The sequence below is a fragment of the Apteryx rowi genome, unplaced genomic scaffold (genome assembly GCF_003343035.1).
Source record: "Apteryx rowi isolate R43461 unplaced genomic scaffold, aptRow1 scaffold_66, whole genome shotgun sequence".
In the NCBI taxonomy this organism is placed as follows: domain Eukaryota; kingdom Metazoa; phylum Chordata; class Aves; order Apterygiformes; family Apterygidae; genus Apteryx; species Apteryx rowi.
This window is the reverse complement of record NW_020450938.1, coordinates 1307573-1322082: the sequence shown is the minus strand read 5'-3', so window position 1 is coordinate 1322082 and position 14510 is coordinate 1307573. Positions and strand designations below refer to the sequence as shown.

The window sequence follows — 14510 nt, the reverse complement described above, 5'->3', positions numbered from 1 at the left end:
AACAGGGTCCTTTTCAATAAGACAATGTCTTAGCAGCCATTAGAGAGATTTCTCTTTCTTGTGTGTGCCCTGCAGACATACAGACAACTCTTGGACACCTTTGATAAAGCTCTTTCTAGAGACATTTCTCTCCCAGTAGAAATAAGTTTTCGGTTTTTATTCTTCAGGTTATTGTCCTTCTGAAACCTGAAGCTCACATCTTTTTAATTGGCTGGAACCTGGGATTCTGAATGTTTCTTTCCCTTTGTCTTCCTTTGATGCATTGGGTGGGGTGAACCTCATAGAATTTCAGCCATTTACAAGAGAACTAGCTGATCAGACCCTCTAATTCATAAAGTGGAAAAGGCATTTCTAGGACGGGATTCCATCTTATCCTAAGTCAGATGAATCCTATCCTAAAAGTGCCTATTCATTTCCATTCTCTCCTTAAAAAGGGAATCTACACAACTAGCTTCACATTATGAAGTCATGAACATGGCTATCATGCTTAGCTGCCCTAGAGAGTGCTAYAGTATTGTAACCAGAGAATTAGGATTTTTTGTGGACAACACAAATAAATGAACTTTCACACAACAAATGTTCATTTCTGGGTGTCTGAAATAGCCTCAGTGAAATCAGAAGTCCATTTTCTCACTTGTTTGGTAGTGGAAGATAACTGGAAAGACTCTGATTTACACCACTTGAGAATCTCTATCACTGAGAAGAGAAGTGGAAACATTTTGATGAGGTTCTTTATTTTAAGTGCAAATGATCTCAAATTTTACACTAGCATCATATAACAGCAGGAGTGAGCACATTCTAGCTCATCAGAATAGTATCTGTTAGTCCTATGTGAGATGGCTTTCTCTGTAAATCCGTCCATGCAAGCTTGTATATCTGGACAAAGAAGTAGGTTACAATTTACATTAGGCAGCTCTGAGCTTTGTCCTGGAACACTCATGAAGGACTATTGTGCTTCAAGGGRATAGTGCATGGTGAGCTAATCTGTTAAAGAGAGGTTAAGCCCAGCAGCTGTATGGAGTTGCCATTTTGAAGGTTACTTCTAGTACTGTCCTAAATCACTCAGTATGGATAAGGAGAACTTAGGTTTTCCACAGATTGCAAGACTAGGGTGGAATGCTTTTTTGTGGTTAGAGCTGCTCAGAAAAAGCAACTGGCCCTAGGATGAGAGTAAGGTTTGTTCTGTAACTGTACCTTATGCTTTGTTCCTTAGCAGAAGAATGATGAAAAGGAAGCCTGAAAAATAAGTGGTGTTTTAATAAAGCAGGTTAACTGAGACAAAGTAGCTGGTTGGAATGCTCTGTAAGGTAGAATGTAGCATGTTGATATTTAAACATCATTGCCTGTGTCTGAAATATTCATTTAAATACCACTTAGAATATATATATATAAAATAGCRTGTGTGTGTGTGTACACAATGGGGTGTGTATATAAATACATATATAATACAGACAGACAGACAGACACACACACAAACACACATATATACACATATATGTATTACTATTGTCTAACTCAGTTTTCCACTGTAGACCAGCCCAGAGGGAACAAAATATTCCTAGCCTGGAGATTTCCACATCTGCCCTTCAGGCAGCTATCAGACAGAAACAGCATGGCTACATAAATCACTGTAAATCACATTTTTCAACAGCACAAAGCCCTAAGCACAGAGCCACTTTAGAGCGCACTGCTCCATAGTTTGTACACGGACCTCCCATGCCAGCAGCAGGAAAGTCAGAACGTTCTATTCAACATCTTACAGTAACCAGATGAAGGATAAAGAAATTGCCTTTCAAAGCTGTAGTCTGCAATAGGCCATTCCAAGAAAAACAGTGATGTCCAGTGTCCACCTTTTCTCTTCTGCTTATTTTTCAGGCCTTTCATGCCCCCAGCCCCCCCAAATGAAATGCTCCTCTCCTGGTTTGCAAGCATCCTTGAGCTTCGTTTTAGATTCTGAAGCACTAGTTTTCACTTGGTTCATGCCAGGGTGTGGTGAGGGGGAAGTATGTATACCAATTCTTAGCAGTCCACAAAAAGTAACAGAAAAAAAAACTTATTGTTAGTAGGTTTAAGTACCTACTGACAGTGGAGGGTCCTGGAAACTGAGGCAGTCTATAATCTGAAGAAAGATTGAAAAACTCTGATAGACAAACTGAATCCATGAACATCTAGGTCTTTCTTTTCCGCAGTCCTTTTCTCATATAAGACAACAGAGGTTTTCTCCCCAGTCAGAAAGAAGCAGTTTCTGGGCCTCTGGTTGTAGTAGGAAAATGTACATTAGGGTGAAACAACAATCAGTTCAGCATTTTGAGCTGTGCCACTCTATGGGCAGCCTGTTTGTGTTAAGGATGTTACTACAGGACTGTAAGCACACTTTGTTAAGTTGGTYCAAATTAAAAAATAAAAAGCCAGAAAAGAATAGCTGGGAGAACGCTCCTGTGTTGTTCAGATTAAAATCAGACAATGATGACCTCTGACCAAAGACAATCCACAGCTGTACACTATATCATGAAATGCAGAGCAGAACATGTGTCATTACTGTTTAAAAGGCGATGAGCCAGATTCCATAACTAATCTTTACACTTCAGCCTAAACCTGTCCGTCATCAGCTTTCCTTTCTATGGGCAGAGATGCCCTCACCCCATGCCCAGACTGTAACATTGGTCTTGGCTCTATTGCTTTCTTGCRTTGATATTTTGGCTGGTAGATGTACCCAGTTGTTAACCTTCTGGCTGTGTACCACTTTTTTCTCAGTATATTCTGTGATCTGCTTTAGGTGGAGAGAGAGTTGCTGTGCAACATAGATGGTGGGATCCCAGATTTCTGCAGTGGAAATGCAGTGACTCCATTTCATCTGAAGATCTTTTCTACCCAAGAGGTCATATGGAGGCAGGATGTAGCCAAATAGAAATGAAACCGAATCTTTGCATAAGAGTGCATAGTATAAGGTAAAGAGAAGATACATGTTATGCTGTAGCAATTAACAAGTTTATGGACATATTATCTTGATAAATGGTTTAATAGCACAGTAAAGAAATAATCTAATGCCTGCTCTTGGGGTACTGGAAAAACTGTCTAATGGACTGGAGTAGGCTGCTTGTGGTTGAGGAAATTAGCATCCTGACCTTCCAAAGACCAGATGTGGGACCAGTGACAAGAACAATGCTGAAAGATAGAGTAGAGCAGAAACTGTAGCTGTAGAAATAATTTTCCGCAGTATAAGTAAGGTTTCAGGTATCTGCTATTTCAGAAACTGAAAATTCTATGGTTACCAAACTCCAATAACAGAAGAATGAAAGATCACTGGGCTGCTGGTGCTATAGGAGGGCACATTTCAACCAGTATGAAGAGCCTTTGGTGCATGAGTCAGTGAAGGAACACGATGGATTTCCATGGAGCCTGAAACACATGACAGTAAATAGTTTATAGTGACTTTTGCTTTTATTAACTGAGATATACTTAATAATCAAGAAGTCTTCTGATATAGTCCCATTATCATTCTTTTTTCCTAGAAATACTACATGATAATTTAAAGCACTGTCTAGGATAGAATAGCAGGCCCCTCAGAAATTTGGTGTTGTAAAATATAATACATTGGAAAGGCTTAAGTAAATTGGAGGCCATAAAAATATTTTATGATATTAAAATGGAAAGCAGAAGATAAAAAAAAAGCCAACTCTGGTTAAGTAGTCATGCCTGCTAATCTGTAGCATAAACCCAAATTTGTAGTTGAAAACCATTTTCTGAAACTAGACTAGGCTGGTTCCTGTGCTGTTAGGGGCAGGAACAACTCTGTATTAAAAGTGGTTTGCTTGTTAACAAGGATTAGCAATAGTTGTCCATTTTTTGCTGGATGTTCAAAATAGCTCCACCTCAGGTTGGCCAACTCTTGCTGGCTTCATCTCAGTTGCTACCAGCAAGTAACAAAAATACTGCTTTAAACTTGTCTTTCAGTGCATCACATGTTTTTACAATAAAAGATTTGTTATTTAAATGAACTTAAAGCTAGAAATAGATGGGCCAGTAATCAGGATGAATGATGTTCTGGTCCACTGATTCAGGTTTATAACCATCTTTCTCTCTAAACAGTCCTATTTTAATAGAAAGGAATCTTTTCACAGTAAGGGACAGCTCCAATGTGCATCAGTATGATCCCAGTTTCTATATTACTGACTCTTCTTGTTTCTGTTTAGACAAATAATCAGTCTCATGAGAAATCTCATAGCCTTCACTCATTTCAGCGATTCTATTAGTTTTGACATATTTATCTATTCCTTTGCCTACACGTGAGTAAGCAATGCTGGTTTGCACTTGTATCATTTTATATTGCTGCAGTAAAGATGACAACGGATTATTTTCCAAAGGTTAATCACATACTTTTTATTTTTTCTTAATACGTACATTTACTAATCTATCTCTTGTACACTATCTTTTCTGGCAGTTACTTGCCTTTTTGTATTTCCTGCTATTAGATTCCTCAGTTACACTAGCCTGGTGGAAATTGTTTAAATGTACAACCCAAATTCTCCACTGAGGTTTGGCTAACCAACAATCTATTCAAGTGGCTTTGTCTCCTGGGGATCTCTTCATTCTCTGCTTTTCCAGGTTATGCGAATATCCTTGAACCTATAATTTACCCTCATCTCCTCTAAGGCTTTGAAATAATAAAATGCTTAAATAAAACTCTGGATAAATGCCCTTGAAAATATAGCTTTATCTGTGAAATGTCACTTTTTCAAGGGAGTGGATTTTGTTCCTCAGACAGTTGAGGGGATTTTCTGTCCATTGTGTTACTGTGATTTGTCCACTGTGATCAAGCACACTCCTCTTAATTCCTGCAAAGACTCAAAACAGAAAAGATGAGGAAAGTGTGGGAGAAAAAAGGGATGAAGGATAAAATGTTGCTCTGTGTGATTTTTTTCTGAGGCCTGGGTTCAGTTCCCTGATCTACCATGGGATTCAAATATGAGTTTATGTGGGTTATGAAGCCTTCCTATCCTTTTGAAAAATAATTGTCTGCCTGGCAGGGATGTTGCTGAGTATAAATTAAAGATGGCAAAGTGCCTAGCCATTTCAGAGATGGAAGGGGTGGTCTTATAAAGAGAGAAAGATAGTACTCTCATCATTACATCTCAAAATGGTAAGAGGAAGATTATTTGATTTGCCATCATTAAAATCACACAGGAAGTATGAAGCAGAACAGGGAACTAGATACAGTTCTTCTGTCAGAAGTCCCACATAGTTTGTATTTCCTTGAAAAGTCCTCTTCTGACAGCCTCGACAAGAGCTGTGGGTCAGTGAATGGGTTAGCCCTGGCTAGGTCTAAACCCCCGAGTCCTGCAAATGCTTCCAAGGCACAGCATCACCTGTCCCATCTCACAGTCTGATCTACATGGGGAGGAAAGGAAGCTTGGAGGACCTCACCAGGGCCCCAGGGCAGCTGGTAGGACACCAGGGCCTTGGCGCATGCCCTGGAGACCAATATAAGTTGTAGGCTGGGCAGAGACGTGGAAGCCTGTCTTCACTGTTGCTCATGTTGCATGTAAAGAGAGATGACTTCAGTTTTCACCCTTTCTAGTCTGCTCATCTAGTWATTAATACCTCTTAGTGAAAAGGATCTGCAAAATAGCATTAAAGGGGGGGTGGGGGGAAGAAACATCTCTTTCCCCCTTCTGAAGCTCTATAGCTAAATTCCAGGATGAAAGGTTTGGGATTTGTGTGCCTGTGAACTGAGTAATTTGCTTCTGAATCTACTTATTGTTAAAAATGAAAAATTGCGCAGAACATCAGGAGAAGGAAGCTTTCCTTTTTATGTTACTGTGACACTAAAATTTAAAAATTCTGGTCAAATTCCAACCATATGGCTATTATTTTAAAGTGACACCTCTGAGAGTCTCTCTCCATGTACAGGCATACTCTCCATAAAGACATCTGCATTTCCTCACATTAATTGCTAGGACATGCAAATAGACCACAGCTTAAGTATGAAGATTAAGGGGCTTTATGAGTCTATGCATTTTTTGTAATAAAATGTAGGAAAGCTATATATAGAAACAGTTTTCTGAAATTGTTATCTTATACTACTCTTTCCTGCCCAATTACTACTCTTTGTCCTCTTTTATTGCTTGAATTTTTCCTTCTAGTGGCCTCAGTTTGTAATCTGGAGTATAAAATTTTCTGTAACTGGGATTTATGACAACGAAGCAACACTGACGATGATATAATAAACTAGTGTTTCAGCCGGATGAAGACCTTTTCTCAGGTCCATTTCCTTGTGCCTCATAATGCCTGGCAGAATGATTATCTCCTGGTAGATATATATACTTTGCATAAGGTTGCACTTATTCAGGAACGGCCAAACGATAGAGGTATTCATCTGAGGGCTCAGTAGTTTGACCTCTTTCATAGTCCCAGGCTTTCAGGCACTCAGAAGACAAAATGCTACTGTTGTTTTGGGCCGGCACGCAGCGGCATCAGGACTGATTAGGTTTTCGGTGCAGCGGGATGGCCCGACAGAGCGCGCTCAGTGAGGCTGGAGCAGACTCAGAAGGAGGAGCGTCCCCCGTAACCCTTAACGGAAATGACCTAAATTACTTCTGTCGCCCTGTAGCCCGCTCACCCTCTCCAGGAGGAGCTGAGATTGAATTGCTGGCATGGGGCACCGGATGGTGCCGGGGGCAGCGGTGCTGGGATCTCAGGAGCAGGGGACGTGTGGGGGTGACCTGTGTGGGAGGAGGCTGTGAACTGCCCTGTGCTGGTCAGAGCCGGTTCCAGCCGGCTGAAACCAGTGTGAAAAGCAGAGGAAGAGAAATACCAGGCACCAAAACTTTACCCCATTGGAGGTAAACACGCAGCGTCCCTACTTGGACATATTTAAGGAAGAAACTGGCAGCAGCTGGGAGCCGGAGATGCACTCTTCSGTGGGGGGTGAGGGGCAGGTACACCCCCGAGGGACCCGACCCGCTAGGCGCCGAGCGGCAGAAAGAAACCGTTACCGCGCGACGCAGCTTGAAACTGCCGTGGATGCCACCTCATCCCCTACGCTGCCTGTCGCCTCACCAGTGGTGTTTTGAGGGACTGAGTGTAACCTGCGGGAAAAACCCCAAAAGCTGTGACTGGGGAGGGGGGGGGGATAGGTGTCTATAAAAGTGATTGTGCAATTGTGCTCTTTTTTCCCTCAGTACCTGAAGAAGCAGTCAGAAGTTTGTGTGTTGACTGGTGATAAATTAAGTGAAATTCTTCGAGGCTTGACGGTTTTGCCTGCGCTGTGCCGCCTGTGTCAGGTTTTCTCTGTTGCGCTGGCCCATGGTGGGGTGCTTTGGGGGAGGATCTGGGGTTTCGTCCTGTGGGCCACTGGAGAAACTGCAAGCCCTCACAATTTCCTCTTCAATTCTGGCACCTTTTTTTTTATAGGCCAGCATATGCAGAAGTACAAACAAATCTATAACATATCTCTAGAATTTCTGTTGCATCAATGAGCCTTTAGATTTTGAATATATGTATTGTAAAAATAAATGATCTGTTTCCTGTTTCACGTAGTGCTTTTAAATCTGCAGTGTTGGTATCAGTTCTGCTGCCTTGCTCATCCTCAGGCATCTTGGCATCTTGAAGCCACTGGAAATATTATGGATATAATTTTAGATGAGTATTGATGCTAGAAATCCTATTTGGATCTTAAACTTTCAGCTTGCTATTGTAGGCTAATTCACCCATGGCTAATAAAATAGACAGGTTTCCATCGCTCTCATTTTTATTGTGGAGAATGTTTGTGCTATTACTATTTTTGCTCTAAAGACTCTGAGCCACTGTTTTCAGCTTCATTATGGTTGGAGGATTTCAGAGTTTTACTATTTACTAGATTTATTATATGCTTTATATAGATTTATTATATGCTACAGAAATGTTATATTTACTGCAGCAGCTGAACAACTCCAGGTATGCTGAATTGGCTATTGTTTGAATAGGCTAAAAAGACAGAGCTTTCTTTTCAATTTTGGATAATACTTGTATGTGTACAAGTACCACTTGGGGTGGTGATCAGGCAGAAATTTTTACTTGGGAATAGAATTCCTACAGCATCATTTTATATCATTTTTTCTAGTTTTTGAGAGTGGACCAAGACAAAGACAGAGAATGCAGCCTGGACTGTGCAGGGTCCCCCCAGAAGTCTCTCTGTGCATCTGATGGAAGAACTTTTCTGTCCCGGTGTGAATTTCAGCGAGCAAAATGCAAAGACCCTCAGCTGGAAATTGCTTACCGGGGCAACTGCAAAGGTGAGCAAGTAAAAGCTTTCCAGTAGCTTCTCATGATCATAATGAAAGATAATGACTTTAAATAGTTTTTGAAAATGACAACTAGGCATACTGTACTTTAAGAGTTATCTTAGAAGCAAGTAGATTGAAATCCCTCCTGTTAATTCTATAACAAGATGCTACATGAGTAAACAAATAATAAATAATAAATAAGACAAATTAATCTTTTTCTATCAATAAAAATAAGATTCCCCCACTCAGTTACACAATAATAAGTCACTATCAAGCAAATTGTAAGGTTGGGTCTTTGTTCTGAAGGACCATTTCTTTAGCAGGCTCAGAGTAACTCTCAAGGCTGGTATCTCTGTTTCAGTGTTTCGGTGGTATTAACCACATAGAAATATTCTGTAATTCATTTTCTTGATGGAAGAATTAACCATTTCCACAAATAAAAAGCTTTTCTTTATCACTGAGCCTGCTAGCTTCTTTTTCATTTTGGTAGTGGATTCTCTTTTACCTGTTCAATGAGAAAAATCAGTGTTGTGAGATATATTCCAGTGTGTGTGCCCATAATCTTTTAATTCTGAGAGTCCAAACTGGCTACTTGTGGGGTCAGCATTTCAAAAAATGTTCAAGTAATTTAAGAGCAAAAGCTGCAATGAAAGCAATGAAATTTTTTTCCATAAGTCATTTCTATGCTTCTGGGAGAGATTGGTTTAATCAACACAGAGTTACCAATCAGAAGCTTTTTCCTACTAAAGAGCTACAAATAGAGAAGAGGTGACTGCATATGACCATCCCTAATCCAAAACACTGAAYTGCATTTTGTAAGCAGCCTCAAGCAGGTGTCTGTTTGGTCCACCTCTCAAGATAAAAAAAATCTTAATTTTGGACTATGTCCTGTGGAAAATCTCATCTACAGTCCCTGTATGACTGTTTCTTCACCTGCAGTGTGTGCATGGGACAAGAAAACAGCACTGTGCAGAAACACTTGTGCTAGTTTTATATGAATTGCCTCAGGAAGCTTAGTAGTCAGATGAGTATGATGTTCCTATGAGCAAAATGGCTTCCTGAGGAGCAGTGAACTTTAAATTCACTTGGATTATCATGCTGCATCTTCTGGGCTTATAAACAGATTTCACACATGATGGATTCACTGCTGAGATAAACAGAAATCTGTGCAGGGCAGCAGTTACACGCAGTAAGTTGGAGGAACAAGGTCTTTCTTTGATGCCCTGTCTGTGTTAGGCCTGATTCTGTAAGTTACCTTGTAGCCAAAGCTCCCAGTAAATGAAATGAGAACTGGGAATGACCAGTCCCTTGCAGGCTCAGGCACACAACTGGGATTGCTTTTAGATATCTCAGAAATAAGAACTGAACTGGTTCTTGTTTGATGTTTCTTGTCTACTGCAGTTTGGTGTTTTGGGTTAGAGATGGTCAAATTCAGTCTTGTGTTTCCTAACTCTAATCATTTAGCTAGCAGAAGGAGATCCAACTGGTTATTGTTGTTTTGATTTGTTTTAAAATGTAATCCACCCTGACATAAATCTGTGATTATAAATTGTAGGAATTTTTGTACATTTGAAAGCTTGTAAACCCTCAAATAATATTAATTTTGAAATTCAATTAAATGGTTTGTAATGCTTAGAGCCCTCACAGGCCATCCCTAGCTACGTCATCCACTATTTTACTTCTGTCCTCTGTTTAAAGAAACTGTGCAACATATGCAGCCCTCGCACTTCAGTTCCAATACTTATAAAGCATTCACACAGTTTAGTCTTTTGACTTTTAGAGTAGGCCAGTGCTAGAGAATGCAGTTATACTAAGACAAATGTAATGTAATTCCCTTCTGAAGTGTAGGGTGATTCCCTACACAATGATCTTCTTTTTTTAAAATGTAAAAATAGCAGTGATCATAAAGATTTACTTTCCCTTACTCTCTGTTCAAAATGAGAGATAGGGGAAAAAAATTCCAGGGACCACACAGACTCAACCTCTAGGAGGCAATTTTCCACATCATCTCTCTCCATTAGCTCCAGCAAGCCTCTGAAGCATCAAGACTGCTTCAAAGAGACATTCTGTCTCATCTTCTTCCTAACTGAAACACTATGCTCATTCTTCAGTTCTTTCATAATAAGCCATTGTATTACCTGATGGATCTATTACCTTATGCAAAAGGATAACATAATGAAGCTATCTGAGCCAAAGTTTTTGTTACAGTCATGAACAACAGAGAGAATTATGTACGCTTTGTATTTGTTCATTGTATATATTTAGAGCATTTTACACTTTTTGCAGGAATGAGTTTTACAGTTTCATCTACAAGGAGTTTTCTCATTAAGATGTGTGGAATTGCCCTACCCAAAGTGTGTCCGGCAATGCTGACAACTTTGCTGTAGGCAGTCAACAATTACAATTTGGAGAAGTGCTCATTTGCTGTTTATTTATTAATGTCTAGCATGTCACTACAATTGTAGACTTGGAATTAGACACCTTCAGCATCTTAAGTATTGCTAATAGTAAACAGATATCATGCCTTCATCAACTGGGTGCTTCTAATCTTTCATTTAAATGAATGCAAACATCACTCTAATGTTTAAATATTTTTCCCTTGGTTGTCAATAGACACATGACTGTCAGTAATATACATGCTCAGTATCAGCCAGAGACCAGTGCTGTTTTCATTTTGCATTTTCATAGTATTTATTATTTAATCAAAGCAGTCTTAAATTTTGAAGTGACCAGTGTCTTTATTCCTGCCCATGGCTGTAATCATCAGAAATATTTCAAGCTGTGAAAACAAGTTTAAAGGAAGAAAAAGATGATGCACTGGCCTAGCTGCTGTTTCAGTTTCAGCATTGCAAGAGCTACTTTTGATAGCCCCATCAAAACTCCAGAAGCAGCTGAGGAAGTCCTCAGATTAAGACCCTTTTTAGGCAGTTGCCTTTGAGTGGTGAAATTTATTATTCCAGGTTTGCGTTCTGCAAAGAGCAGAAGGTTGTTTTAGTAGGATTAGCCAACAGATGACGGTTCCATTTCAGGGCAACATTCAAGGTTTCAGAATTTGTTTTCATTCCATGTTGGGATGAAAATAAATCCTTTGGAAGTTTTTAATCACTCCCCCTAAAACCAACAACCAGTAGTGCATTAAAACATGAATTTTTGGATCAAATTCTGAGATTGTTATTGCAGGAAGAAGTGAAATGAATGTGTATGTGTAGATGTGCAAGTTAAGAATGGAAAAAAGAGATGAGGTCATCTCTGACTCCCAAGTGTAGGATTCACAGCTTTAAATTTCTGTCTGAAATCCAGGATCACCGTGAATCAAATAGAGCAGTTTTAAGTCTGAATCTGTCTCTTCCTCTCTTTTTCTCAGCGGAAAAAATCCCCCTTGCCCCTGCTCCCCCCCAACTTGTCTGAAAGTGAGATACTTTCAGGAACCATTTTATTTAATTGAAAACGTTGTGAGTGGCTTTTTGTTCAGTTCAGTGTATCCATTAGAAATCTAAACACCTTGACAACTTATGACCCAAAGTCTTCAGGAATGATTTTGAGTCCATCATTTCTTGTTTATACATTCAGAACTGGGATTTATTTTTACATCCATAAGACAGTTTGAACCACCATCAGATTGATGTCTGCTTTCTCCAGATATCCCTAGATGTGTCTTTTCTTGCAAAAGCCAAATTTGGATTGACCATCCTTTAACCTCCTTACTTACTCTCATCATTTGTCTAATCTATTTGTTTTTGATCACTTAAATGCTAAATTACAAAGGGCTGGATTGCTTTAAAGTTGTCTTGTTTCCTTTCTCCTTTACACTTCTTAATTCAAGTTTCATTCATAGCAAAAGCGGCTGTCTGAGGAAATTCTTTAGCACTACAAAGGAAAAAAATTTCAGGACCTGGATTTCAAAGCGAAACAATAGAATACATTGACGAACTGTATTCCTTTTTCTTTTCTCTCACTCCTGTCCATCTAGTTCCAGATGGCTGTAGCAGAGATTGAAATAGCTTGGTGTGTTTTTTCATATTTATGTCTTTCTAAAGTATAGAAAAAATGAACAAACCTGAAAATGAATAAACCCTGAACTTTCCCCTCAGTCCTGAAAAACAGCTCACCTTTGACAAAAGCATCACAATAGACTGTTTCGGTAGGGTTTTTTTTGTTTGTTTTTTAAAAGACCTGATAGATTTTTATTATGTTTCCTTTGTTTGCAGTCCACTTCCAGGCAGTTCTGGAATCAGTTGCTAAAGTTGGAAACATTATAAAAAGTCCTAATCTTATAAAATTTCCAGCCTACTTTTGCAATTTCAAAGGGTTCAAATAGTTTGCATAAACTGTAGATGAACATTCACATTTTTGGATGATTTTCCAAACAAAATGTAAACTCTGAACTTCTGGAGGTTTGCCACTTACTAGAGACAGACATTTACTGTGCAGTAAGATTTTGAGTCTGATAAATAAATGTATTTTGACAATTGAGAAATATTACTTGTGTTAGGGGGACTGTTAAAGTATCCCCTGTGACTGGGATCTGCTACACACATGCACATGCATCCCATGCATACACATATACTTCACAGTAAAGCTGGCCCTGCATAGCCAAAGAAACAAAACATACAAGAAGCGGGAAGGAAATATGTTTGCTTTTAGACAGAACAGAAGGACAGATAGGTGATGTCTCCCTGGTATATTAAACAGTGCCAGGACATGGTATGACTAAGTAAGTAAACTGGTAGAGTGATCCCTGCTGAACTGTGACCGTGGGCCAGCTAGAACTTTCTCAAGAACTGTATGCACATTGCTCAGGAGTTAGCATGCTCCTGGGACTGTTCCCAGGAGACAGCATACGCACAGCCACTTTCTTTGGGGGTGTAAAGCAGTTCAGCAGCACAGCCATGAACTGTTCTGTGTAAAACTCTTCAGGATCTAGAAATATTCCTCAATACATTTAGTTTAGGAGTATAGAGAGCCAGAGCATTATGGCCCCAATCCTCACATGCAAGTGGAATGAGTTTGATGCATAAATACTTACGAAGAACTGGGCAAAATGAAATACTGAGAGCTAAACCTTGCTATTCTTACAGGACTTTCTTGATACGTGTCAGGGTAAATCTATTCCTATGACTAATACAACCTTGACCATGAGTCCTTTATCATTTGGCCTTGTTCCATCTGCTACACCTGGTAAAGATGGGACTGGAGAGTTCTGCATGTTATACCGGAATGCTTCATAACTTACAAAACGGAGCCTTTGATACTCTCAGTGCGTGTGAAAAGTACAAATTGAAGTTTCTTGGTCTTGAAAATAGTCTTGAAAAAAACATGCAGAAGTACCATATTACCAAAACAAAACTCTTTAATTTATAGCCCTGAACTATGTAGTTGCCCACTATGAGTAGGGACTGTTGCCCAGCACTGCAATCTCCTGTAGGGACGATAGCTACAGTCTTACAGTTAATGGAAATTTTATATAATTTGGAACATGGCATAGCTTACTCCAAAAGGCTGCTGTATGGAGACTGAAATGCACAAGATATAAGCCAAAATCAGCTTCCTTGACAGAAATGGGAGAGGCATCCTCTTTAGACTCCTTGTAGCCTTTGCAGAGAAAATCTGCTTCTCAGCTCTGTGAGGAGGAAGGCAATGGGGCCCAGGAGATATGCTGGATATGCTGCTATTGCCGGTACCTTTTGTCAGTTTCCTGTGCGTAGGAGAGGTTGTCATGGCATGAAGAATTCCCCAGAGCCCGACTGTCATGAAAGTAGGAGAAGAAGCTTAGATTAGCTTGTCTACATGCTTGTCCAGACTAGATTTGTATTACTATGCCTGACCCAGCATTGCTCTTCTTCAGGTTTATCTTTTAAATTGGAAAAAAATACACCACCAGATAAGTTCCATAACGAATGGATATTATAAATATGCTTTGCTTTATATTAGTGATAAAGCGGAATTATGCGTTCCTTCTGTTCAAGGGACTCATGACATGGATATTGTAAGTTCAAGCTCTGACTTGTTTTCACACTGCTTAGGGAGGACTCATCTCTCTAATCACCCTTTTCATTCAATATCATTTTTGAGGCTGGCTTTCTGAGAACTAATACATCCCCTCAAAAGCCTGATGTTAGACAGTAATGCCCTACTTGCAGTCTTCCAAGCTATGTGAGTTTTTATCTGGTGCTCAAGTATGTGCTATGCTGCAGCTAGACTCTGAGTGGCCTTTTGAGGCTGCACCTTGTTTGGTTCCTGTTTTCC

General features: G+C 39.7%; 1 protein-coding gene across 1 annotated transcript in view; it reads left to right on the top strand.

Annotated features, from left to right (window-relative positions):
• SMOC2 (SPARC related modular calcium binding 2) overlaps positions 1-14510 on the top strand; it is a 151536-nt gene that overhangs the window by 37229 nt on the left and 99797 nt on the right. Inside the window, exon 2 of the mRNA XM_026085090.1 lies at positions 8102-8273. Within this exon, the coding sequence (XP_025940875.1) occupies positions 8102-8273 (172 nt within the window). The remainder of the gene's footprint in view (positions 1-8101; positions 8274-14510) is intronic.